This window comes from Sturnira hondurensis, unplaced genomic scaffold (assembly GCF_014824575.4).
Source record: "Sturnira hondurensis isolate 20B ecotype Veracruz unplaced genomic scaffold, ASM1482457v3 Scaffold0018525, whole genome shotgun sequence".
Lineage (NCBI taxonomy): Eukaryota > Metazoa > Chordata > Mammalia > Chiroptera > Phyllostomidae > Sturnira > Sturnira hondurensis.
Window position 1 is genome coordinate 2,211,213 of NW_028091156.1, and position 23,291 is coordinate 2,234,503.

General features: G+C 50.4%; 1 protein-coding gene and 1 long non-coding RNA gene across 2 annotated transcripts in view; one reads left to right on the forward strand and one right to left on the reverse strand.

Moving 5' to 3' along the window:
* Positions 1-23,291, reverse strand: part of LOC119003256 (kinesin-like protein KIF28P) — a 50,113-nt gene that overhangs the window by 10,525 nt on the left and 16,297 nt on the right. Inside the window, exons 4-15 of the mRNA XM_037069518.1 lie at positions 18,015-18,050; positions 16,482-16,706; positions 14,588-14,742; positions 11,261-11,372; positions 9,120-9,187; positions 8,609-8,689; positions 5,775-5,778; positions 5,395-5,529; positions 4,853-4,866; positions 3,288-3,411; positions 2,132-2,276; positions 157-275 (exon numbers count right to left, since the gene is read on the reverse strand). Of these exons, the coding sequence (XP_036925413.1) occupies positions 157-275; positions 2,132-2,276; positions 3,288-3,411; positions 4,853-4,866; positions 5,395-5,529; positions 5,775-5,778; positions 8,609-8,689; positions 9,120-9,187; positions 11,261-11,372; positions 14,588-14,742; positions 16,482-16,706; positions 18,015-18,050 (1,218 nt within the window). The remainder of the gene's footprint in view (positions 1-156; positions 276-2,131; positions 2,277-3,287; positions 3,412-4,852; positions 4,867-5,394; positions 5,530-5,774; positions 5,779-8,608; positions 8,690-9,119; positions 9,188-11,260; positions 11,373-14,587; positions 14,743-16,481; positions 16,707-18,014; positions 18,051-23,291) is intronic.
* LOC119003257 (uncharacterized) lies at positions 2,170-5,451 on the forward strand. The gene is made up of 3 exons (XR_005069915.1): positions 2,170-2,243; positions 4,517-4,618; positions 4,735-5,451. It is a non-coding gene; the product is annotated as an uncharacterized LOC119003257 (long non-coding RNA).

A 23,291-nucleotide genomic window follows, 5' to 3' on the forward strand; every position in this document is an offset into this window, starting at 1 on the left:
TCACTGCGGAGTCTTGGCCACAGCCCCTCGCCTCTCTGGGCCTCCATGTCCTCATCTGTCCCATGAAGCCAGTTCGGCGCAGCGGGGAGTGCGGGGTGAAACCTGCCCTCCGAGGTCCTCTCTGGGGCTGACACTGTTCCCTTTCCCAGCACTCACCTTCTTCAGCTCTTCACTCATTTGGTTTGCTTCTGCAACCAGGGGCATCAGTTCGATGTAGTCCTGGAACACAGCCAGGACACCGGGGTCTGTGCGCCCAGCGCCCCCGTTCCCGGCACCTGGGAACCAAGCAGAGCGGAAGTCGGAGCCAGTCTCTTGCTCTGGGATACTCTTCGGCCATGAGGAGTGTGAGAGGCTCGCTGGCTCATTCATTCATTCATCTCATTGTTCATCAAATATCTGCATTTTTTTAACTACGAGCATATGATTATAAAAAAACCCTGAAGTATGGGAAGAGACACTGCCTGGCTCTGACCTAAGCAGTCGCTCATCCCGACCCATGCCTGTGGCATGTGGGTGGCATGGTGACGGAGGCCCTCTGCCTCCCCTCCCATTCTTGGTTGCAGGGCACTTGACCCAGGGTGGCCCCCGGGGGTCCAGGGAGGCGGGGTGCAGGAGGCTGGCTAGAAGGGAGGTCTGGGGATTTACCCTGAAGCTGCCTGTTCCTACTTTTACTCCATGTGGGGAGGCACAGAGGAGAGAGTATGGAGAGCGTGGGAGAAGCAGTCCTCTGCCAGACCCAGCTGGGTGCTGCCTTTGTCAGCAACTCTCAGCTCTTTAGGGACTCCCTGCCCGTGGCTTCACGCCGTGTGCCCTTGGCCCTGAGGTCTGCCTCCCCAGCACTGCCCACTGGCTGCCTTGATGAGGACCTTGGCAGGTGCTCAGCACCTTTAGCCCAGGGTCTGGGGCCCGTTCAGCCTCTTCACCCCGGGCTGGGAGGCAGGTGTGCAGTGAAGCCTGTGCACGAATAAGTGAATAGGTGGAGTACCCAGGCTTGGTACTGCTCAGCCTGATTCTGTCTTTGGTCAGGAACTTCAATAGAAGATGAACAAGAAGATGCATTTCAAATCAATTTATTTTGTTAAAACCCTCAGGGGCAAAAACCCTGTAGTTTGGGAAAGAGAGAAACTGTTTTGCGCCAATGTGGGTGTGTCCTGCCGCACTCCACCCATCGGCAAGTTCAGGCCTGGCCACCCTGCCTGAAGCAAACATCCTGCTGGCACGGCACGGGAAGGAGGGGTGGGGAGGGGAGGCCTCCATCAGAACTGTGGGCAGAGCCAGCAGAGCTCCCGAAGGCTCTGTGTGTGAGGAATCCCAGATAATTGGTGGGGGTGGGGGGAGGGGAGGAGAAGGGGCATATTTGACTCGAAAGCCAAGGGCTGTAATTTCTGGTAGGCAGGGGCCTGGATGTGGTCCATCACCATCTCTCCAACACAGAGCAGGCTCCCAGTCAGCATCTCCAGCTGTCTGGCCGCAGCCCCTGCAGGCCCTCGGGCCCCTGGGTGGGGCCGGGAGGTGCGTGAGGAGTCCCCGGCCAAGATGCAGTGCAAACGGTGCCTGGAGGGAGTCACGTGGAGGCCACAGAAGGAAGGTTTCACACGCAGAGAGAAATGTCAGGAAAAATCATCCAACACGGGGAAGTCAGGCAAAAGAATGACTGTCCCGTAAATGCCACAGCGGGGGCTGGTGTCCAGAGCCTCTATCTGCCCCAGGGAGTGCGGCATCGAGTGGCTGATGCTCACTGTTGACTAGGGCCTGGACCCAGAGCATTAGATGTCACTTTACAGAAGACTGGCGAGTTAAAATGACCTTTGTCCAGGGGAACGTACGTTAGTGCCCCGAGGACGGTTGATCAGCTCTGTCGCATTCGGCAGTCTCCCCTCAGCGTTCTTCCCTCCGGGGCTATGCGCCCCCTCATCTCTACTCCTCTGAACCATCTTTACCACCCCCCGCCCCACGTGAGAGAAGCAATTTAATGGATTAAGTCTGGACCTGCGCTCACTCTATAGTTGTACGGAAACGGTATCTGTGGTTTGGCACAAAAGATCACATGAAGAAAAGCAGGGACAAGACAGGGAAAGCCGTCCGTCCATCACTGTGAGAGCGGCCGACCCCGGGGCCCAGGGCTGCTCACCGAGCTCGTCCACACTCACTCCCTCCGCGGCCGCTCTCTCCAGCTGGAAAAAGTCGTAATCAAACTGGCGCAAGTCCTCGCCGCCTCGCTCTGAAGGGAGCCCGATGTAGAGGTAGGCACTGTTGGATCCCAAAATAATTCGGTCCTGCGGAGGAGAGGGTCAGTGCAGGGGGAGGATGCTGACCTCACTCGACCCTCACTCCGGAGGCCAGAGGGGTGCCCCCGGCTGTGGGCAGAGCCCCATCTGTGAGGATGGAAGGGGTGGCCTCTTGCTTCCAGTTCTGTCTTCCTTTATTCCACAGGGAGTGCTTGCTCTGCACTGGACACGGGGACTCAGTGGGCACCGGGCAGACCCAGCCTCTCCCCTCCGGGACCTTGCAGGCTGATGCCACAGTAACCCAAGAGACGCCTGAAGGAGAAGGGTGGTGCTTCTGCAGAGCGTGCGAGGGGGCCTGGTTCACACCGAGGACTAGGGAAGGACTCTCCTGAGGTGTACTGTTTAAGGTGGAGTTTGGGGGAGGCAGAGAAGACTGCTGCCGGTCAGGGCCTGGGGTGCTCTGAGCAGCCACAAGTGTGACCAGGGAAACAGCACAGAGCAGGGAGGCTGGAGGAGGCAGGGAGAAGGGGCAGCTCATCCAGGTGTCATAAAAGGGCTGAGACCTAGGGTTTCCAGGAAGGAAGGGCCTAATCCAATTTGCTTGTCTAAAAGACCCTCAGCTGCAGCTTGGAGAAGGTACGGGAAAGGGGCCGGGCTGTGGGGAAGTCCCCTGTGCGTCTGGGGACTCAGCCAGGTGGCAGGTGGTGGGGAGGAGGTGGAAAGAGCTGATGTTTGCAAATTGTTGTGCAGTCCCTTTCAAGAGCAGGCTTTAAAAAAATCTAAAATGTTATGTAATGTTGGAGTTGGATGGGGTCTTGGTGATCACTTAATTTCACTCACCCCTCTATTTCATGGGTGAGACCCAGCAAAGTGAAGTGGCTTCCCAAGAACACGCAGCAAGTAAACTAAACCTCAGATCTCCCAACCGCCCAGCTGGGACCGCAGCATCACAGTGGCCGGGGGAGGGGTGGGGGGCAGCCCCTCGCCCTGGCCAGCCCCCACCCTCACACCCTCTCTGGTCAGACTTAGGGAATCCCGCGGGCTGGCAGGGAAGTTTACCAAATGCCGCAGCTTCGTCTCGGCTGTGATGGGCACCCCGTTAACGACAACCTTGCATTCGCCGTGTGGGATGACTGTCACTTTACCATCCAAACTTGTGAAGGAAGCGTGTTTATCTGCAATCCTGGAAAGACAAGAGTTTGTCTAACTGACGCAAAGAAGGATGGCTTTAGTTAACAGTTTAGGGGGGGTTCTTCTCCTTTGCACATGTAAGAAAGATCCCCCAGCTGCTGAAGAGCGGCTAGGGGCATTTGGGGGGCTCCTGTGGGTGGCGACGGAGGAGTGGGTGCAGAGGGACCCTGCGCACGGGGCCGGGACACAGCCAAGCAATTCTTGTACCACTGGGACCAGTACCAGCTGCATGACGGGTGCAAGGACTGGGGGACACATGCAGGGTCATGGCTGGGGTCCTCAGAAACTCACAGGCTGGAGGGCCTGAGTGGAGGGGAAATGCAAACAGATGTTTCAGGAGAGACGCTTGGGAAGGTCGCTGATAGTGGGGCTTGGGGAACTTAGGTGTGTGTGGGGGGGTGGTCAGTAAGGCCTCTCTCTGAAGAGCCGATCAAGCCTATTGGCTAGAAATGTGGGGGCAGTCCAGGACACAGTGGTCCCAGAAGAAGAGGGGGCACCAGAGCAGAGGACCCCCCCCAGAAGAGAAGACACAGAGGTGAGAGGCAGCTCTGAGCTTAAGGAACCAGCTACAGGGCTCCATACGGGGCCCTTGAGGGTGACCTTGGGGAGAGGTCACCTGCAAGTCAGGGCCCACTGCTCCCTAGGACGCTTCTGCTTTTGCAGCGGGCCTGTCCTTTTAACCCTTCATTTCCTGGCTGGATCTACTATTGTCTTGTCCCGAAGAACTGTCACAGAGTCTAGCAACTGACTTTTGTCCCAAGATCAGAGCCAAGGAAACAAAGTGCAGTGGGAGGGATTTCAGCGAGGGAGTGAGGAAGCCTTCACTGGCTGGCTCACTGCTGCAAGCACCGGGCAGGGTGGGTGAGGAAGGGCTGCGAGTGCCTGTTCTCCATGGTCTGGCTTTGCAGCCTGGCCTTCTGGACACCGGGCAGATTTTGAGGATGCCTCTGGTCTGAGTGGTCACGATTCTCTAAGGCTGAACGGAGACGGTTCGTGTAAACTTACCCCAGACCTTGAAGAGGGATGGCATTTGAAGCAGCTCGACCAGCATCACACGAACCTGCGAAGAGTGAAACTTAATTTCACATTTTCTTCAGGACTTGACCTTCAGGTGACACGACTGATGTATGGGCAGTGCTGTTTCATCTCCAATAGCATCGCATGAAGAGATTTTCCCACTGGGATTTTTGATCAGAATGGTACTTGGACATCGCCTTGCCTTTGGGATTATTGTACTCTCTGCCTTGTGTGTGTGTGTGTGTGTGTGTGTGTGTGTGTGATTCCTAACATTTTAAAAGTTCTACCTTCTTCATAGGAATTCTGGAGGAAGAAGCTGTTGAGCCCAGGCCTTAGGAAATGCACTGAAGCCCAGCCACAGGGCGGGCCCTGGCCTTCGGCACTCTACCCGGTGCTGAAAGCACCACCTGGACCACCTGGGGGCCGGCCCCTCCTCCCGCCACCCTCCCATCTCGCCTGAGTCCCCTCCTGTCTTGGGTGTTCACAGGGCAGGGAAAGCCAGATGCTGTTATAATTCTGTTGCCATTTCCAACGGCTGAAAGGATAAAATGCGGTACATGCATACCATGAAGGATTGTTCAGCCTTAAAAAGGAAGGAAATTCCGGCACAGGCTCTGTAACCTGACTGGACCTGGAGGATGTTCTGCTAAGTGAAGTAAGCCAGACACAGAAGGACGGACACTGTAATACCCCACCTACAGGAGGCACCAGAGCAGCCAGGTTCACAGAGACAGAAAGGAGGGTGGTGGCCGCCTGGGCTGGGGCGGAGAAATGGGACTTAGTGTTAAGTGGGTGCCAAGTTTCAGTCCAAGAAGATAAGGAAATTCTGGAGAGGGCTGGGGGTGATGGTTGCACAACCCTGTGAGTGTGAGCAACGCCCCTGAACTACATCCCTAAAAATGGTGAACACAGGGAATCTGATGCTATGTATGTTTTACCAAAATAAAAGAGGAAAGACGCATGCTCCTGGGGCAGGGTGGGGGAGCGGCACCAGGGAGTCCGGGTGAGTACCGGCCTGAATGAAGTACTTGAGGACCCCGGTGAGCTGCGGGTCCTCGTTGACGTTGAGGAGGTGAGGGAGTGTCTTCAGCATCTGCCGCTCCTGGAGGAGAAAGGCGGAGGGTCCCGTCACCAGGCAGGGCCAGTGGGGCCAGCATGCTCAAGAGAGCAATGTTTCTTTCCCATCCACATCTCATCAAAGCCATCTGTCCCTGCATCCTGTCAAGTCAACTGGTGAAGCAAACGGAGGGGAGGGAAGCTGAGTGGGGCTGGGGCCTTCCCTGATCACAGGGGTGAGACCCTCAGCAGGTGGCAGTCAGGGGCCTGAGTCCTCTGGACAGGGCTGTTCCAAAGCACAGCCAGTCCCTAACTCTTCTCCTTCCCAGCTGCCCTCGCATTGCCTCCTCCCCTCTGACTCGACCTCCACCATTTCTTTCAGGCTCCTCGTGTTCCCACGTGTCCTCCTTCTGGCACCCAACTTGAGTGATCCTTCCCTGGGTCGCCCCTTTACCTACCACCCACACCTCTTTCCCCTAGTCCTGCTGGCCAACTCAGATAAGCAGACGCTGCTGGCCATGTGGTGGTAGTTGCCCTGCCCCCTCCTGGCGACCTTCGTGCATGGCATCCTTTAGTGCAGCCTCGAATGACCGGGTGTTGGGTTCGGGGAGGATTGATCGACCTAACTGGAATAAAGTAGCCAGGCACAAGGATGGCTTCTAAATCTTGGAGTTCTGATACAGAGTAAAGAGGGTAAAAATCCTTCCCATTTTACGTCCACACAGAACACAAAATCCTAAGTTCTTGCCTCTGATGAGTCCTGACCCTTGCAGCTAGGAGTCGAAAATCCAGCTACCCCTTAGGCGGACTCTCACTGGAATAGTGCATCTTGCTGCTGTGAGACTCCATGTTATGCCCACCTCCTAGAATCCTTGGACCCTAACTTGACCCTGCCTCCTGATGCCATACCTGCCCCCCTCCACTGCCACCACCAGAGGCTCACCAGAGGCTTTGGGAGCTTTTCAGAAGCCAGACCTGCCTGCTCCCACCACTCCTGGAGTGTTCCAAGTGCAGGCCATGACTTTGGGATTTGTTCAGAGGCTGTGGTTTTGGGCAGGGAGGTCATGGTTAGGATGAGGTGCTGACATGAGGCCAAGCAGGCCCGTCCCTGACCCAGGTACGAAATTCACTCCGCAGCCCACTTATGTTCTGAGAGTGCCAGGGGAGGCAGCGTGGTTCAGGGGCACACCGTACGGTCCCAGAAGACAACTTGGTGTCTTCAAATTCTCCCCAAACTCGGTCAAGAACCCTGAACTCTATCCCCAGCCTCACTAGTTTGTGCACAGCAAGGCCTCTCCTCTTGCTTCCCTTTCAGGCCCTGGCCGCCTCGCCCTTAACTCCGTCGAGAATATCTCTGAGTCACACGTCACACTGCACACATCACCCACTCTCTGGAAATCACCCCACAGCCGCGCAGACAGAAGTGCACATCTCGCCGTGGCCTCCGAAGGTGCAGGCGGCGAAGCTCACCTGGGCGAGGGCCACGTGGTGCTGCCGCCATTCCTCCCGCGCCTGCGCCAGCCGCTGCGCCCAGGGAGGCTGCGGCGTGCAAGGCCGGGCCCCGGATTCCACCGGCGGACACGCGGGAAGCGCTGCGGGGAGGGAGGTGCTTAGCCGCAGGTTGGGGAAGGCGAGGCTGCCGCAAGTCTCGTTCTCGTTCTCGTTCTCGCGCGGAACGCGAGATTCTCGGCGGGAGTCGGGGCCGAGCTGCGCGGACGCGGGAGGAAGGCGCCGCCGGGTGAGTCCTGCCAAGCGCTGTCACCCCCTAGTGCAGGGGGAGCTAGAGCTGGGAGTCCTCGTAGGAGGGCGGGTGAAGCTCCATGTTCTGCTTTCATCCCCGTCAGCGTGGGAGTGTTTCTCTCGGCCTCGTAGTTACGGGAATTTCTCCGGGCCCGGGATTCGGGCACGGATCCTGCGTTCTCGGGGCTTATGAACAACGAATTAGACGCCGTGCTTAGGGCAAGCACGTGGAGGTTCCGAGGGTACAAAGCTCTGCGACCAGGCGCAGCCGGGCCTGGGCCGGGCTGGGCACCGACTCGAATTTAGTAGGAGCTTCGTTGGGGCCGAAGTCGTAGAGAGTCGGGGGCCCAGGGGTGTGTGCTGGGGTGGGCAGCGAGGGTGGCGACCTGCCCCCGGGAGCTGGATGTGGAAGCCGCCTGGGGTGTGGGGACGGGGTGTGCCCGTGTGTGCAGGACCGTGTTGGGTCGGTTGGTCGGTGGCACTGTCACTACCAGAGTCCGCGTGGGGCAAGGGAACCCCCCTGGGGGGAGCGGGCTCCGTCCGGAGAGCAGGGTGGTGGCTTTGGGCCTGAGCACTGGATGCAAGAGGTTTCGGACTCATGGGAACACTGGTGTAATGCAGAATGCTTCTACCACCTTTACTTTGTGTTATATCTTGCCCTTTTTGAGTCATTAATGGGCGTAGGGCCTATATGTACCTCCGTGCTTCCAAACTGAGACAGCCGGGGCCCCCCCCGTAACGCGCAGCGGGGTTCGCGCTGATTGCACAGTGGAGTCACCTGGGGCACTTGAAGGCCGGCTGTTGACCAGTCACCAGGTGGCTCTAGTGCGCAGCCGGGGAGGGCCCCGCTGCTAATTCTTACTGAGTTTCAAACATCACCTGGCACATCAGTAACATGAGGCCATCGACAGAACCATCATCACATGACCTCGGTGCACCTGTGCTGAGGGCAAAGTCGTCCTAGTAGAAACGATGGACTCAAAAATGGGACTGAGCCCTGGCTGGTGTAGCTCAGTGGATGGATCATTGGCTGCGAACCAAGGGGTCGCCGGTTCAATTCCCAGTCAGGGCACATGCCTGGGTTGCAGGCCAGGTCCCCAGTGGGGGCCATGTGAGAGTCAACCTCATATTGATGTTTCTCTCCCTCCCTTCCCCTCTCTCTAAAAATAAATAAAATATTTTTTAAAACGTAACCATAGGTTTTAAAAAATGGCAATGCAAAAGACTAAAATGACCATTTTAAAGAACAGGAACACAGTTTCCTACAACTGCATGCCCTGGACAAGACCCCCAGGGCGCCCTCTGGCTGCTGGCTTGGACTCAGTGTTGACCCCTGACTCAGTTTACCTGCCGTGCTGCAGTTGCCACCTCCGAGCAGCAGTGTGCTGTTCCCCGTCCTCGACTCCGGTGTCAGGGCCGCGGTGTTGACCACAGCTTTGTTCCGGACCTTCTTAGCCCTTTCGGGTGCAAAAGGGAACATGCTCTCAGGGCCCGGGGCCCCTGTGCACTGCGCATGCTCTCACCTCAAAGGGTCCGGGGGGAGCCTTTCACCCCCAGTGACTCCAGATCCCACGCTATGTGGCAGGAAACGACAGGGAGACAGAGAACTAACCGCTCTGGGAATGGCATCCATGCTTCCTCCCGTGGATGTGAGCCCAGGGTTCCTCCCCCATCCAGAACCAGAGCAACAGAATGACAGGCCCTAGAGGGCCCTATGTCCCCAACTCTATTTCCTCTCGTTTTCTTTCCTCTCTCACGAATCATTTCCTTCTGCCTTCTCCTGGACCCTTTCCCAAAATGCTAACCGCCCCCCCCCTCAGGTTACCAGAAGACTTTGCCTGACTTAGAACTTAGAACCATATGGGTAATGAATATTCATCAATGTACCTTTCAGCATATCTTAATGTTGATAAAGTTTCCTCATAGCAGATGTCAGCTGGACTTATGGCTGCTATCTGTAAAAAAAAACAAACCTTTTATTTTTTATTATTAATGACCTTATATAGTAACACCCATAGGACATCTTGTAATTTACAGTATTGTTCAAGCTTTACAATTCAGAAAACTGAGGCTTAGGGAAAAGTGGTGTGCCCAGGGTCACCCAGATGATAACTGGCAGAACTGGGACTTGAACCAGCCCGATGAACTTGCACCCTGTGCTGCGGGCCCCTCGCCCCACTGCCCTGGGCACTGAGTCCCCAGCACATCCACTCAGGGTTTAAATGACAGTTGACCATTCGCATTGCAGAGACCCATAGACATTGCCCGTGACTGGGTATAACCACATGTAGGGTTTCAAATCTGCCTATTGACTTTGGAGTCATTGCTCGAGAGGTCAAACGAGAAAACACTTTTTGCTAAACTGAGCAGGGTCCCTGAGGGTGAACAGGAAGGAGGTGACTGTCCATGGGGTGACATGGCCTCTGCAGCCTGGAGGCCCCAATCCAGAGCACCTCCAGCCAGGTGAATACTCCCTTGTTCAGCTCTGCAGCCTTGAAAGCTCGTGCATTCACTCACCTCATTTAATCACCGAGCAGTGCCGATGCTGCTCCACGTGCAGTGGGGCCACAGCCTGGTAAGCCCATTGTAAGTTGGAGACGCATCTAACACACCTGGCCTACCAGATGTCACAGGGTAGCCTAGCCTGGCTTCCACGGGCTCACGACACTCCTGGGAGCCTGGAGTTCGGCAGGGCTCTTGAGTTTCATCTCAAGAGTCATTGCCTTTCTCCTCTCCCTCCTCCTCTCTCCGGAAGCAGGAGACACAGGCAGGCATTTCGTAAATGTGATGGGGTACGGAACACAACGTGCAGAAACATGCCAGCCACACTGTGCTAGCTGTGCGTCCTTGTGACCCCACGGCTGGCGGGGTGCCGCGGCCATGCCCAGCCTCACCAGAGAGGGCGCCGCACGCTCCTCCCCAGCCCGGGAGAAGATCAAAGTCTGTAACTTGGAGTATGGTTTCTACTGCCTGTGTACAAGTCGAAACATCATCAGCTGAGCAATTGTAAGTCACAGACTGTATTTTCAAGCAGATACTGTTATCTCAGAATGAAAAGGGGGCTTTTAAGATAAGTACGGGAAGTGGACTGGAGCCCTAGAGATTCTAGAGCTGGGACATTGGCTTGACAATTGCTCTTTTTCTTTCGCCTCCTGAGATGCCCCGTGACCTCCTGCCCACCATGGGTTTTGGTGTTGCGGTGTCACGCTTCAGTCGGGGCCTCACCTTGCAGGACTGGAAGCCACCCTCTCTGCACGTGGCTGTGCCCACCTGCTCAGACCTCTCGGCTCGTTCTTGGCCTACCATTTGCAGGGCATGTCACGGGCCAGCTTTTACTCCAGGTTCTTGGGGGCTACCCCATGGGGGCTGACAACTCGAAAAACTTTCAACTAAAGTATGCGGAAGTTGTTAGGCAAGATTAAGTGACAGGGCAGAGATACATATTCCTGCGAATTTTGGAGAGAGAAGCCCGGTAACAGGTGCCAGTGGGAGCATTTCTCTCCCAACCAGGAAGCAGCCAGAGGCCAGGACAAGGCTGGAGGCGGAGTTTGCCCCGCTTTGGCTCTCCCTGCACCTGCACTTCAGTGCATCCCACCTGGCCCCCCGCCTGGCCAACCTTCACTGATAAGGCTGTGCCGTCGTTGCCGAGAGGACAGGCTTTAGCCACTCTCCAGAGGACCCGTCTGCCCTGTGTGTCTCACAGGCCAGTTAATTTCCCATCTTGCCATGCAGTGACCGCTGACTTAGAATAACATGACATTGTTGTTTTTAAAACTGATTAGTTTTTTCCTGGTAATAAGAGTCATGTGTAGGGAACCTGAACACTACACCGAAGAATAAAAAATTGAAATGCACCATTCGAAAGATTCTCTGAACGTTGTAGTGGAAAGAGTGCGGGAGTCGGGTGGTGGGATGTAAGTGTGTGCTCTGCAGGTGCAGGTGCCGGGGGAGGGGGCGCTGTGTGGGGAGCAACCTCAACAATGACACCAGTATCGGGAGCATCTAAAAGGCCAGAGGAAGTCATTCACCAGGGTGGTCCGGCTGTTCCCCCCCAGCGCCGCCTGGAGCAGCTTGGTGAGAACCGAGTCTCTGTAGGGGACGTGCAAGACTCTCTTCCCCATGGCCGCGTCCGCCAGGGCACTGAAAGGAGCAGAAGACACAAAACAACACGTTCAAAACGTGCCTTGGGAAGAACTCTGCCCCCCTGGGGATAAGTCAGAGAGGGGTCTCGCTTCCCTCCTGGACCCTGAGGATCTGAGACACGACCCCAAATAACAGCTAGTTGTTGAGACGCCTTCTGAGAAGACGCTGACGCTGGGTAACCAGGACATCTGGCTTCCTCTCCTGATGAACCCTGGAGAAACCGGAGCCCAGAGGGAAGCCCAGACCCCAGGGGCTGACCCCTGAAACCTGTGAGGAGAACCCCAGTGAACCTTTGGGCTACTCTGAGTCTGTATACAGAGAAGGGTTAGGCCCTGGTACAGAGGGTGGCGGGCTAGCAGTGATGGAGAGGTGTGGGCTGATGCTCTTTGCTGCCTCCCTCACACAGCCTTGAGATTGAGAACAGGCCATGAACTTGGGACTGCCTAAGACCATCACACCAGAGTACGATGACCGAGAAGCAAAGGTCCCAGGCCCCACCCTGCTCCCAGGAACCACAAAGAAAGCAGCGCTGGCATTGAAGACAGTGGGGAGGAGGGGGAGACAGTGCCTATGTGAAAAATAGCACAGAGAAAAGAAATGTACAAAACTAATCTAGGAGATCTGGGAAAGGAACACAGCTGAGAGTTTGCCATCAGCAGAGTATCACCCTGGAAATTCTAAAGCATGTACTTCGATCAGAAGGAAATTGATCTTAGCAGTTCTGAGATTTAAGAAGTGAATAATGAAAAAAGGTGTGGTTATGTAAAACACTATAAAACACTATAAAATGGTAATGTCCTTTGGAGTTAAAGGAGAAGAGAATTAATTTACGTATCAGCAATTACATGTGTAGCATGAGGGTCTGTGTAATTTCCAGAAAGAGGATAAAATGTTTGCTATGTTTAGACTTTTGATCAAAGAGCGAAGAAACAGCTAAGTGTGTGGAAGTTTGGTATATGACAGGGGGAATATAGCAGGTCCCCGGGGGTGGAGGAACCAGTCACCTGTAAGGGAAAAAATGATGAAAAGGAAATCTACCTTATGCCCTGACATCAACTCCAGGTGCGTGGGAACTCAAGTATGATGAAGGTAGATACCTTTCTGATTCTAATCTTAAATAAAACAAAACTGTAGAACTTAAGCCAATATCCGAATCAGTTACGCAAAACTAATCCTTGGTGACAAAGGTCAGTTTCTCAGTGGGAGTAAAAGCCAGGAGCAGGATGGTAAACCCTTTTCCCCCCTTTCTTTCACTTGGCTTTCATTTATGAAAGTCCCCGTTTAAGTGCATTCTTGCTCTGTGACTGTTTAAAATATGGACCTGGCTCCAAAGTGAAATCTCGAAGCAAGACGTGTCCAGAGAAGTAAAAATTGTATCCCTTTCTCTTCCACCTCGTTCAGTCCCTCCCTCACAGGGAATAGAAGTTTTATTTAATCTAGTTTTTAATTCTGTCTTCCCATTGTTTTTATCTATTTTTAATTTTATTTTTTTATTCTTTTAAGATTTTATTTATTCATCTCCAGAGGGGAAGGGAAGAGAGAGGGAGAGAAACATCAATGCATGGCTGCCCCTCGTGGGTCCCCCCCGCCCCCTCCGCCCGCCGGGAACTGGCCTGCAACCCAGGCATGCACCCCGACCGGGAATCAAACCTCGATCATCTGGTCCACAGGCCCGCGCTCAATCCACTGAGCCACACCGGCCAGGGCAATTTTTAATTTTATTTTTAAAGGGAAGGTTATAGCATCACTTTTTATTAGTTTCACGTGTACAGCACAGTGGTCTGCCTGCAAAGTGACCCGCTCGGTATTTCCAGTCCCCACCTGGCACCACATGCAGTGATCACCCACTGTTGACCCCAGTCCCTCCGCTGTCCTCTACACCCCCCGACTGGTTTCCAACTACCAGTCTGCACCCAGTCCCTCCACCTGTTTCACCCCAGGGTCCCTCCCTCTGGCAGCCACCGGGCTGTGTCCAGGAGAATGTTTCACTTCTCTTCATTCACGTTGTCCTATAGACTCCACGTATAAGCGAACTCATGCGGGATTTGTCTTTCTCTGCCATTTCACTGAGCACAGTACGCTCTAGGTCCGTCCATGCTGTGACGAAGGCTAGGATGTCATTCTTTTTCATAGCTGAGTACTATTTCATTGTGTAAAGGTACCGCAGCCCTTTTCATGATGGGCACTTGGGCTGCTTCCATAAGCCTGGCTATTGTAAATAACGCTGCAGTGAACATGAGGGTGCATATGTTCTTTCCAATTCGTGGTTTGGATTTCTTCAGGTAAATCCCCAGAAGTGGAATCGCTAAGTCATAAGGCAGTTCTAGTTTTGTTTGCTTGAGGGCCCTTTATACTGGTTTCCGCAGTGTATTCTGCATTCCCACCAGCAGTGCACAAGGGTTCTCTTTTGCCCACAGTCTCACCATCATTTGTTGTTTGCTGATTTAAGAAATATTCTGTATCTTGCCCTGGCTGGTGTGGCTCAGTGGATTGAGTGCTGGCTGGCCTTTGAACGATAGGGTCCCCAGTTCGATTTCCGGTCAGGGCACCTGCCTGGGTTGTGGGCCAGGTCCCCAATGTGGGGGTGCGCAAGAGGCAACCCCACATTGATGTTTCTCTCCATCTCTTCCTCCCTCCCTTCCCTGCTCTCTAAAAATAAATAAATAAAATCTTTAAAAGAAATATTCTGTATCTTAATATGGGTGATAATTACACAGATATACACATGTAGATTCATTAAAATGAACATTGAAATTTCTACACTTTGTCTTTGTACCTTAACCTAAAAAAGCAAGACCCAGAAGATCATATTTTATCCTTTTAATAAACTTCAAACATGAATGCTACTAAATAATGATATTCACATGTGTTGAAACAAGGATGATGAAAGAGGGGAGGGGAAGAGAGAGTGAGAGGGGGCGGGGCAGAGAGAGTGAGAGGGGGCGGGGCAGAGAGAGAAAATATAAAATTCACGATGATAGTTACCTCCAAGGAAAGTACGGGAAAGAGATGCCAGCTGCCCATTTGGTTGGGGGGCCATTTTATTAGTGTTCATTTCATGAAAAAGCAATTAACTAGTTTAAAATGAAATGTATAGGAGGACCAGCCAATGATTACAGTGACTCATGAACCAGGACTTCTGATTAGTCCAATTTTTGGTACCCGAGGTCATTCTTATGGTGCAAATAAATACCTACCCACTGGTTATTTACCTGATGACATTTCCTAAATTGGTTAGACTTAGGTTAACTCGCGATCCTTCCCTCAGTCTGTCTCCTCCGGCTCCCGAAGATTTCTGCCTTTCGCTTCCCGCCAGGTCCACCAGATTAATGCTGGATTGTTTGGTGAGGCCCCTGTCCGGGAAAACCTGCAGGAGAGCCGCACACGCCGCGCGCTGGTGTGCTGACAGGCGGCCCACGGGGCCGGTCTCGTTTACATTTGACAGGACGTGTTTCAGTTCTGTTCCAGACCCAGAAAGGATACAGTACAATTTACAAGTCACAAGGCCGTCCTCATAACAGTGACATTTTATGGGAACACATCACCAGGCCCGAGGGTCTCAGTCACCCCTTCCCAATTCTGCAAAGCTGTTTCCAGGGGTGTATTAGATTCCAATTATTGCTCTAGTATTTCTGTGGCTAGTGGCTATTTTAAATACGAAATACCGTGAAATCTGCAAAAGTAGTGACTGTGCAGTACCGAGTGGTCGTGTAGTGGAGAGAGCGTGGGTTTTGGAACGCTACGGAGCCCCTGCCAGCTGCACAGCTCTGACTTTTCGGAGCCGTCCCTTGCTCGGTTGTGACACAGGGATGATAGCAATCGGTAGGGTGTTCTGTGAGGAAGAGATGATCGATGTCGTGGCTCTCACCACACCCGGCATTGTTAGTCCTGACACCAGTGCACAGCGTGGAGCTAGGGCCCCACAGGTCTCTAGGCTCCTTTTTTCCCAGCTGATTTCTCCTCTAAAATATCAAGGTAAAAAAAAGTAGGGCAAACCACTTACAAAGTTTATGAATTTTCCTAATGTGGGGAACTAAGGGAATAGTACTTAAAAGTTCACAAAGCTCTTTAGCATGGCGTGCGCTATTTAAGCCTCCCCTCACTCCTGTGAGGAGGGCTCTTCGTCTCATTCCAGAGCAGGAGACTGAGGCTCGGGAGCTGGGAAATGAAGTCACGCATGCCCGGCTGGTGTTTCCCCACTGTTCCTGGTCAGAGCGGGACACCTTCATTGCTGGTGCTGTGGGGCTTAGGGATGCAGTAAAATCATAGCTACCTAGCATTCGCCCAGGCTCTGTGAACAGCCATCCTCGATAGGAGGGGTGGGATTTGTTCAAGGACCCTTCTCAGGTACCCAAATCTGAGGATGCTGAAGTCCCTTGAATAAATAGCATAGCATTTGCATATAGCGTGCACACATCCTCCCGTATACTTTAAATCAGCCACAGGTTACTTAGGTAGTGCCTGACACAGTGTGGATGCTCTGTAAATACTGTTATGCTGTCCTACTGAAGGAATAACACTAAGGAAGTAAGTCTGCAGTTCAGTGCAGACACAGCCACAGCAGCCCTGACTTCCAAGTGCGTGTCAGCAACAGCGTCTCCTGCTTTCCCAGGTGTTTTTGGTCCACAGGTGGTTGAATCCACAACTGTGGACCCTGTGGATACAGAGGGCTGACTGGAACCATTTCTGAATCACTCTGGCGACCTGGTAGAGGTCGCTCTCACGTCCACACCAGGAAGGCTCTTGTCTGTCACAGAGTCTGGTTAGTCCACAGTGACACGGATTCCCTGGTTTCCAAGACTTTGTTCGTGGTCCTTCCAGCACCACTCTACCTGGTGGGCCCCTTGGCTCAGGGACCTGAGAGCTGGTCTGCGTTTGCCAGTGAGCCAGGCTGCGCATGGATGTGCAGGGAGGCAGGGAAATCCTAGGCACCCCGATTTCTCTTGCTTATGACTTACCACCTCCTCATTGGAAGTAGCCCCCTTAACCTATCATTCAAACTCAACAGGACTCTACCGTGTTCACCAGCTCACTGTGCCACTGGGAACCACTCCCCGGGACACCATTGGTGAGAGGTGGGGACAGTGGCACCCACTCGGCCCTCACCTGCTTGAACTGAAGGGTGATGACCATGTGAGACCTGCTGCTGCTGGCGTTGAGGTTGGTGGAAGCTGTGGTCCTCATTTTCATTCCTTGTTCCATCAGCCTTTCAATCTGTGCGTAGTTCTCGCAAGGCACTGACTTCAGACCTTCCACATAGAAGCCCAGCTCCGAATCCTCCCTGACCCTTAGTCCTCCAGGCTTCTTAGCTCCAGACAGCAAGTCTCTCACCTGTGGGGGGAGAAGAATCAAAGTGTGTCCCCTCCAGGCAGGCAGGGATTACTGTTTATCTTGAGAGCTCTGCTAGGATGTATTAGATGCTCAACAAATATTTATTGGATGAATCAATGCGTGTTAAATTTCTATAGGTACCGGACAACCTCATAATTTAAGTAAAAAAATAAGGAAATGCAAACAAGGAAATAGGGGGACTTGTAACTAGTGAAATCAGAAGCATAATTTTTTGTGTTTTAGAAACTCGGCTTTATTACTTTTGAGTACTGAGAGCACTCCGACGCCCACACACAAGCCAAGTCCGTTCACTTTCACATCATTCGTGGCTGCTTTTGTGCCCTAAGCGAAGAGCTGAATAGCTGCATGAGAGGCCGTGGGGCCCTCAAAGCCTAAAATACTGAGTTGGCCAAAAAGTCTGTGTGGTTTTTTTCCATAGAATAAAAGACATAGTTTTCATTTCGCCAATGACATTTATTGATTTGATATTTTGAGTATGTCATCTCCCACATGGTATAACGTGGATTGTTCTCAGTTACTCTCGATTTGATTGCTGTGAACTTCAACTGGTCCAGCACACTGTGGAGCATCGTCCTGCAAGAAATCCTCAGTACAGAACTTCGCAATCCACTTTTGACACATTGGATCAGTCACAGCACCTTCTCCATACTCTGCACAAATCTTTTTTTGCATTTCAGTTGCATTTTTACCTTTTTTGAAATAATAAAGCATAATATGTGAAAATGTTGCATGTTTTCTTCTATCTTCAATATTAAAATGGGTACATAAAAATTCACCAATTTTGGTAAGTTTTTTTAATGCATGCTGATATGACAGCTGTCACAATACAATCCAACAAATTTGTTTCAACTGAAGTTAAGGATAACTAAGTGCTAACAGACCCATCATACAGAAAAAATGAGAGAAACTTTTTCGCCAACCCAATATTAAGCATCTGGCCCTTTGAAGGTTAAGTTTGCCAACCCCTGTACCACACACCATGCTGACCGAGGTCAGCTGCCTCGGGTTGCTAGAGGGCTGACATCTGAGCTGGATCTTGAAGTTTGATGGTCCCTCTGAGGGCAGGGAAAGGACGGGAACAGGAACGTGACCTGCTCTAAAAAGGCGCCGTGTGGCTGAAGCACAGAGGGTGTGCAATGAGCTTGGACAGGGAGCGTGGGACTGGTCAGAGCCAGACCAGGGGGTTCAGACTCCGTCCGTGGGGCAGGTAGGGGGTGCCCCTGACGCCGATGAAGCTGCGGAGTTTCTCAGGTGTGTGTGTGTGTCGGGAAGCAGAATCACTGTTACCTGTTCGTTGTAAATTTCCAGCATACTGAACGTCACCTGCAGGGAAAAGAGCCTAAAGTAAGTGAACATCCTCTTGACACTGTCATCTTTGAAAAAAAGGAGCAACATGGGAACAGTGTAAATGTCCAACAAAGAGGAAAACCGGCACTACATGTGGTGAAACTCTATCTCACATGTAGCATAGGGTTCTCCAGTCACTGTAATGATACGGAGGAAACTCTTACTATACATTTTTTAAAAACGCAAAAGCGTGTGTGTGTGTTTCAGCCTCAGTGTCAGCTGGAAGAGAAAAAGGCGGTTCTTTGAGGCTGGCCCTCCCACCTGAACATGCGCAAAGAAAACTGGTTTCTTCCCTGCCATGTTTTGGGACAGTGCTGGCCGAGCTCACCCTCCTAAGCGAGAGGTTGGAGGGATTGCAATGGCTCTAATCTAGAGAAAAGGCCCTGACATTCTTTTTGAATTTTAACTTTATTTTCCGATTACAGTTTACGTTCCGTAGTACTTTGTGTTAGTTACAGGTGCACAGCACCGTGGTTAGATAATTCCGCACTTTACAAAGTGATCCCCCAGTATTTCCCGTCCCTGCCTGGTGCGTACGTATTAGTACAACTCTGTCAAGCTATTACTCCCTGTGCTGCTTTCCAACCCTGTTACTGGTCCGTAACTACCAATTTGTGCTTCTTAATCCCTCACCTTTCCCCCAGTCCTCCGGCCTCCCTCCCCTCTGCCGGCTGCCAGTCCGCCCTCTAACTGTGAGTGTGTTTCCGTTTTGTTTCTTTTGTTCTTCAGATTCCGAGTATAAGTGAAGTCATGTGGTATTCGTGTTTCTCTAACTGATTTACTGCACTGAGCATAATACCCTCTAAGTCCATCCATGCCGTTGCAAATGGTGAGATGTCACTCTTTCTTATTGCTGACGAGCATTCCACCCTACATGTGCACCCCTGCCCTTTCATCTTCTCGACCATTGAAGGGCACGTGGGCTGCTTCCGTATCTTGGCTACCGAAGATAATGGTCCAGCGAACACTGGGTGCGTCTAATCTTCTGGATTAGCATTTTGGGGTCTTCTTCAGATATATTCCCGGAAGTGCAATTACTGGATAATGGGATACTGCTTTCCACAGTGGCTGCACCCGTCTGCATTCCCACCAGCAGCGCACCAGGGTTCCCTTTCTCCACACCCTCGCCAACACTTGTTTCTTGATTTATTGATGATGGCCATTCTGATAGCTATGAGGTGATATCTCATTGTGGTTTTAATCTGTATTTCTCTGATGATTAGTGATATTGAGCATCTTTTTATATGTCTTTGGCCACCTGTACACCTTCTTTGGAGAACTATCTATTCAGGTTCTCTGCCCATTTTTTAATTGGATTTTTATTTTGGTATTAAGTTGTATGAGTGCTTTAGAAATTTTGGATATTAACCCATATTGGATGTACCATTGAAGAATATCTTCTCCCATTCAGTAGGTTGTCTTTTCTTTCTTTTTAAAAAATTTTTAAGGATTTATTTATTTATCTTTAGAGGGGAAGGGAAGGAGAGAGGGAGAGAAACATCAATGTATGGTTGCCTCTCGTGTGACCCCTGCTGGGAGCTGGCCTGTAACCCAGGCATGTGCCCTGACTGGGAATTGAACTGCGGTTGTTTGGTTCTCAGGCCCGTGCTCAATCCACTGAGCTACACCAGCCAGGGCTCATTCAGGTTGTCTTTTCATTTTGTTGATGGTTTCTTTTGTTGTACAAAACTTTTAAATTGTGGTAGTCTTGTTTGTTTTTCTTTCTTTTTTTTTTTCTGTTTCCCTTGTCTGAGGAGATATATCAGAAGAAATATTGCTAAGAGAAATGTCTGAGATTTTACTGCCTATGTTTTCTTCTAGAAATTTTATGGTTTTGAGTATAACATTTAAGTCTTTAATCCATTTTGAGTTCATTCTTGTATATGGTATAAAAAAGTGGTCTTATTTCATTTTTCTGCACACATTGCTCCAATTTTCCCAACAATATTTATTGAATACATTGTCTTTACCCCACTGTATATTTTTGCCTTTTTTTGTCATAGATTAATTGACCACATAGGTGTGGGTTTATTTTTGGCCTCTCTATTCTGTTCCATTGATCTGTGTGTCTGTTTGTATGTTAATAGTATGCTCTTTTGATTACTGTAGACTTGTAGTATAGTTTGATATCAGGTAGTATGATACCTCCAATTTTGTTCTTCTCAAAATTTCTGTGGCTATTTGGGTCTTTTATGGTTCCATACAAATTAATGGATTATGTGTTGTAGTTCTGTGAAAAACATCATTGGTATTTTGACAGGAATTGTGTTCAATGTGTAAATTGCTTTGGTGATATGGGCATTTTAATGATGTTAATTCTTCCTATGCATGAGCATGGCATATGCTTCCAGTTAGATCTTTTTCAGTTTCTTATAACTTTCCAAGTACAAATCGTTTAAATTTATTGCTAGGTTTGGGGTNTATCAGGTAGTATGATACCTCCAATTTTGTTCTTCTTTCTCAAGATTTCTGTGGCTATTTGGGTCTTTTATGGTTCCATACAAATTAATGGATTATGTGTTGTAGTTCTGTGAAAAACATCATTGGTATTTTGACAGGAATTGTGTTAACTGTGTAAATTGCCTTGGTGATATGGGCATTTTAATGATGTTAATTCTTCCTATCCATGAGCATGGCATATGCTTACAGTTAGATCTTTTTCAGTTTCTTATAACTTTCCAAGTACAAATTGTTTATATCCTTGGTTAAATTTATTGCTAGGTTTGGGGTTTTTTTTTTTTTAGCTTTTTTTATGCAATTGTGAAATTGTTTTCTTAGTTTCTCTTTCTAATAATTCATTATAGGTATATATAAATGCAACTGATTTCTGGATATTTATTTTCTCTCCTGCTACTTTACTGAATTCATTTATGAGTTCTTGTGGGTTTTTGGTGGACTCTCTAGGGTTCTCTCTCTATAGTATCTTGTCATCTGCAAATAGTGACAGTTTTGCTTCCTCATCTCTAATTTGGATGCCTCTTATTTCTTTTTCTTGTCTGACTGCTGTGGCCAGGACCTCCAGTACTGTGTTGAGAAAGAGTGGTGAAAGTGACATCCCTGTCTTGTTTCCAGTGTTAATGGAAACACTTTTAGTTTTTGCGCCCTGAGTGTGATGTTGGCTATGGATTGGTGGATAGGTTGCTGTGAGGTACTCATGTGTAGGTCTCGGTGTGGACGCAGGCTTTTCTTTCTCTTGGACATTGGAGTCTGTAAACTATACATGCAGTACTTTGAAAAAAATTTAAAAATCAGAAATACACTGAAACATTAATGGTATCTGGGTGATAAGATTATGGGTAATTTCTATTCTCTAACTTGGACATTATTTTTAAAATCAGGGAAGGATTAAGATAAAAAAGTTGATGGCTCATTGAATTTTCATAACACAAATTTCATCTCATTTGCTAATTGGAGGAAGCAGAAATGTGGACTATGGTTACAGATAATCGCCGACATTTAACTGTCACATTTAAAGCTAATCACGTTAACGATTACTCTTCCTCTTGAAAATGTCACCAATCTTCAAATGACCGTCAAAAGCAGTCTTGGGTTTCTGTGCTAGGACAAGAAAGAAGCTTTGATGGGACAATTAAGAAACAAAGTAACATTCTTGGGACTTCCGCCAAGATGGAGGTGTAGGTGGAAACACTGTGCCTTCTCCCACAACCAAGTTTGAATACAACAAAGGTTTGGAGAACAAAGACGTGGCCAAAGAACAGAAAATTGAACTATACAGAAGTCCGACAAACAACCAACCATTCAACCGGACCGGTAAGAGGGGCAGAGGCAGCAGTGGAGCGGAGACAGGCAAGAAAGATCCCCTGACCCCAGGCACCCAGGCAGCCCCGTGTCGGGCGGACCCAGCGAGGGCATGGGGTGGTGGGCTGGCTGTGGTCACACATTCGAGTGCAGATAAACCAGCAGAGGAGTGAGCAGTGGGATGGACCGCGCCGGCCCCAGCGGTGAACTCAGCAGCAGCAGGCTGACCACAGTTGCACATTCATGCGCAGTGGGACGGACCGTGCTGGCCCCTGGCGGCCGCCATTGCTTTCCTCTGACCCCGCCCCCATGTACAGCGTCACAACCCAGCTACTGAGTTGCCCCGCCCTGGTGAACACCTAGGGCTCTGCTCCTCATACATAACAGGCATGAATAGTCCAAAAGATGGCTCAAGAAGAACTCAAAGCCCCAGGGCAAATAACTCTAAGCGACCAGGAAATAGCTAACCTATCAGATGCACAGTTCAAAACACTGGTGATCATGATGCTCACAGAACTGGTTGATTATAGTCACAAATTAGAGGAACATATGAAGGCTAAACTAATTGAAATGAAGGGAAATGGACAGGAAACCAATAGTGATGGAAAGGAAACTGGGACTCAAGTCAAGGGGGTGGACCAGAAGGAAGGAAGAAATGACCAAACAGAAAAAAGTGAAGTTACAAGAATTCAAAAAAATGAGGAGAGGCCTAGGAACCTCCAGGACATCTTTAAATGTTCCAACATCTGAATTATAGGGGTACCAGAAGGGGAAAATAAACAGCCATGAGTGGAAAACGTATTTGAACAAATAATAAAGGAGAACTTCCCCAGTCTGGCAAAGGAAATAGACTTCCAGGAAATCCAGGAAGCTCAGAGAGTCCCAAACAAGTTGGACCCAAGAAGGAACACACCAAGGCACATCATAATGACATTAGCCAAGACTAAAATGAAGGAGAGAATCCTAGAAGCATCAAGAGATAAGGGGACAGTCACCTACAAAGGAGTACCCATCAGATTGTCAGCTGATTTCTCAAAAGAGACCTTACAGGCAAGAAGGGGCTGGAAAGAAGTATTCCAAGTCATGAAATCCAAAGACCTACAGCCAAGACTGCTGTATCCAGCAAAGTTTTCATTTAGAATGGAAGGACAGATAAAGTGCTTCTCAGATAAGATCAAATTCAAGTAGTTCATCATCACCAAGCCCTTATTATATGAAATGTTAAAGGGACTTATCTAAGAAAAAGAAGTTAAGAAAATATGAACAGTGAAAGGACAGCAAACTCACAGTTACTAACAACCACACCTAAAAGCAAACCAAGAGGACAGCTAGATCAGGAGTGGAACCATAGAAATGAAGAACACATGGAGGGCTAGCAACAGGGCGGGTGGGAGGAGGAGAAGGGGGGAGAAGGTACAGAAAATAGCATAGACGGTAGGTAGAAAATAGATTGGGGGG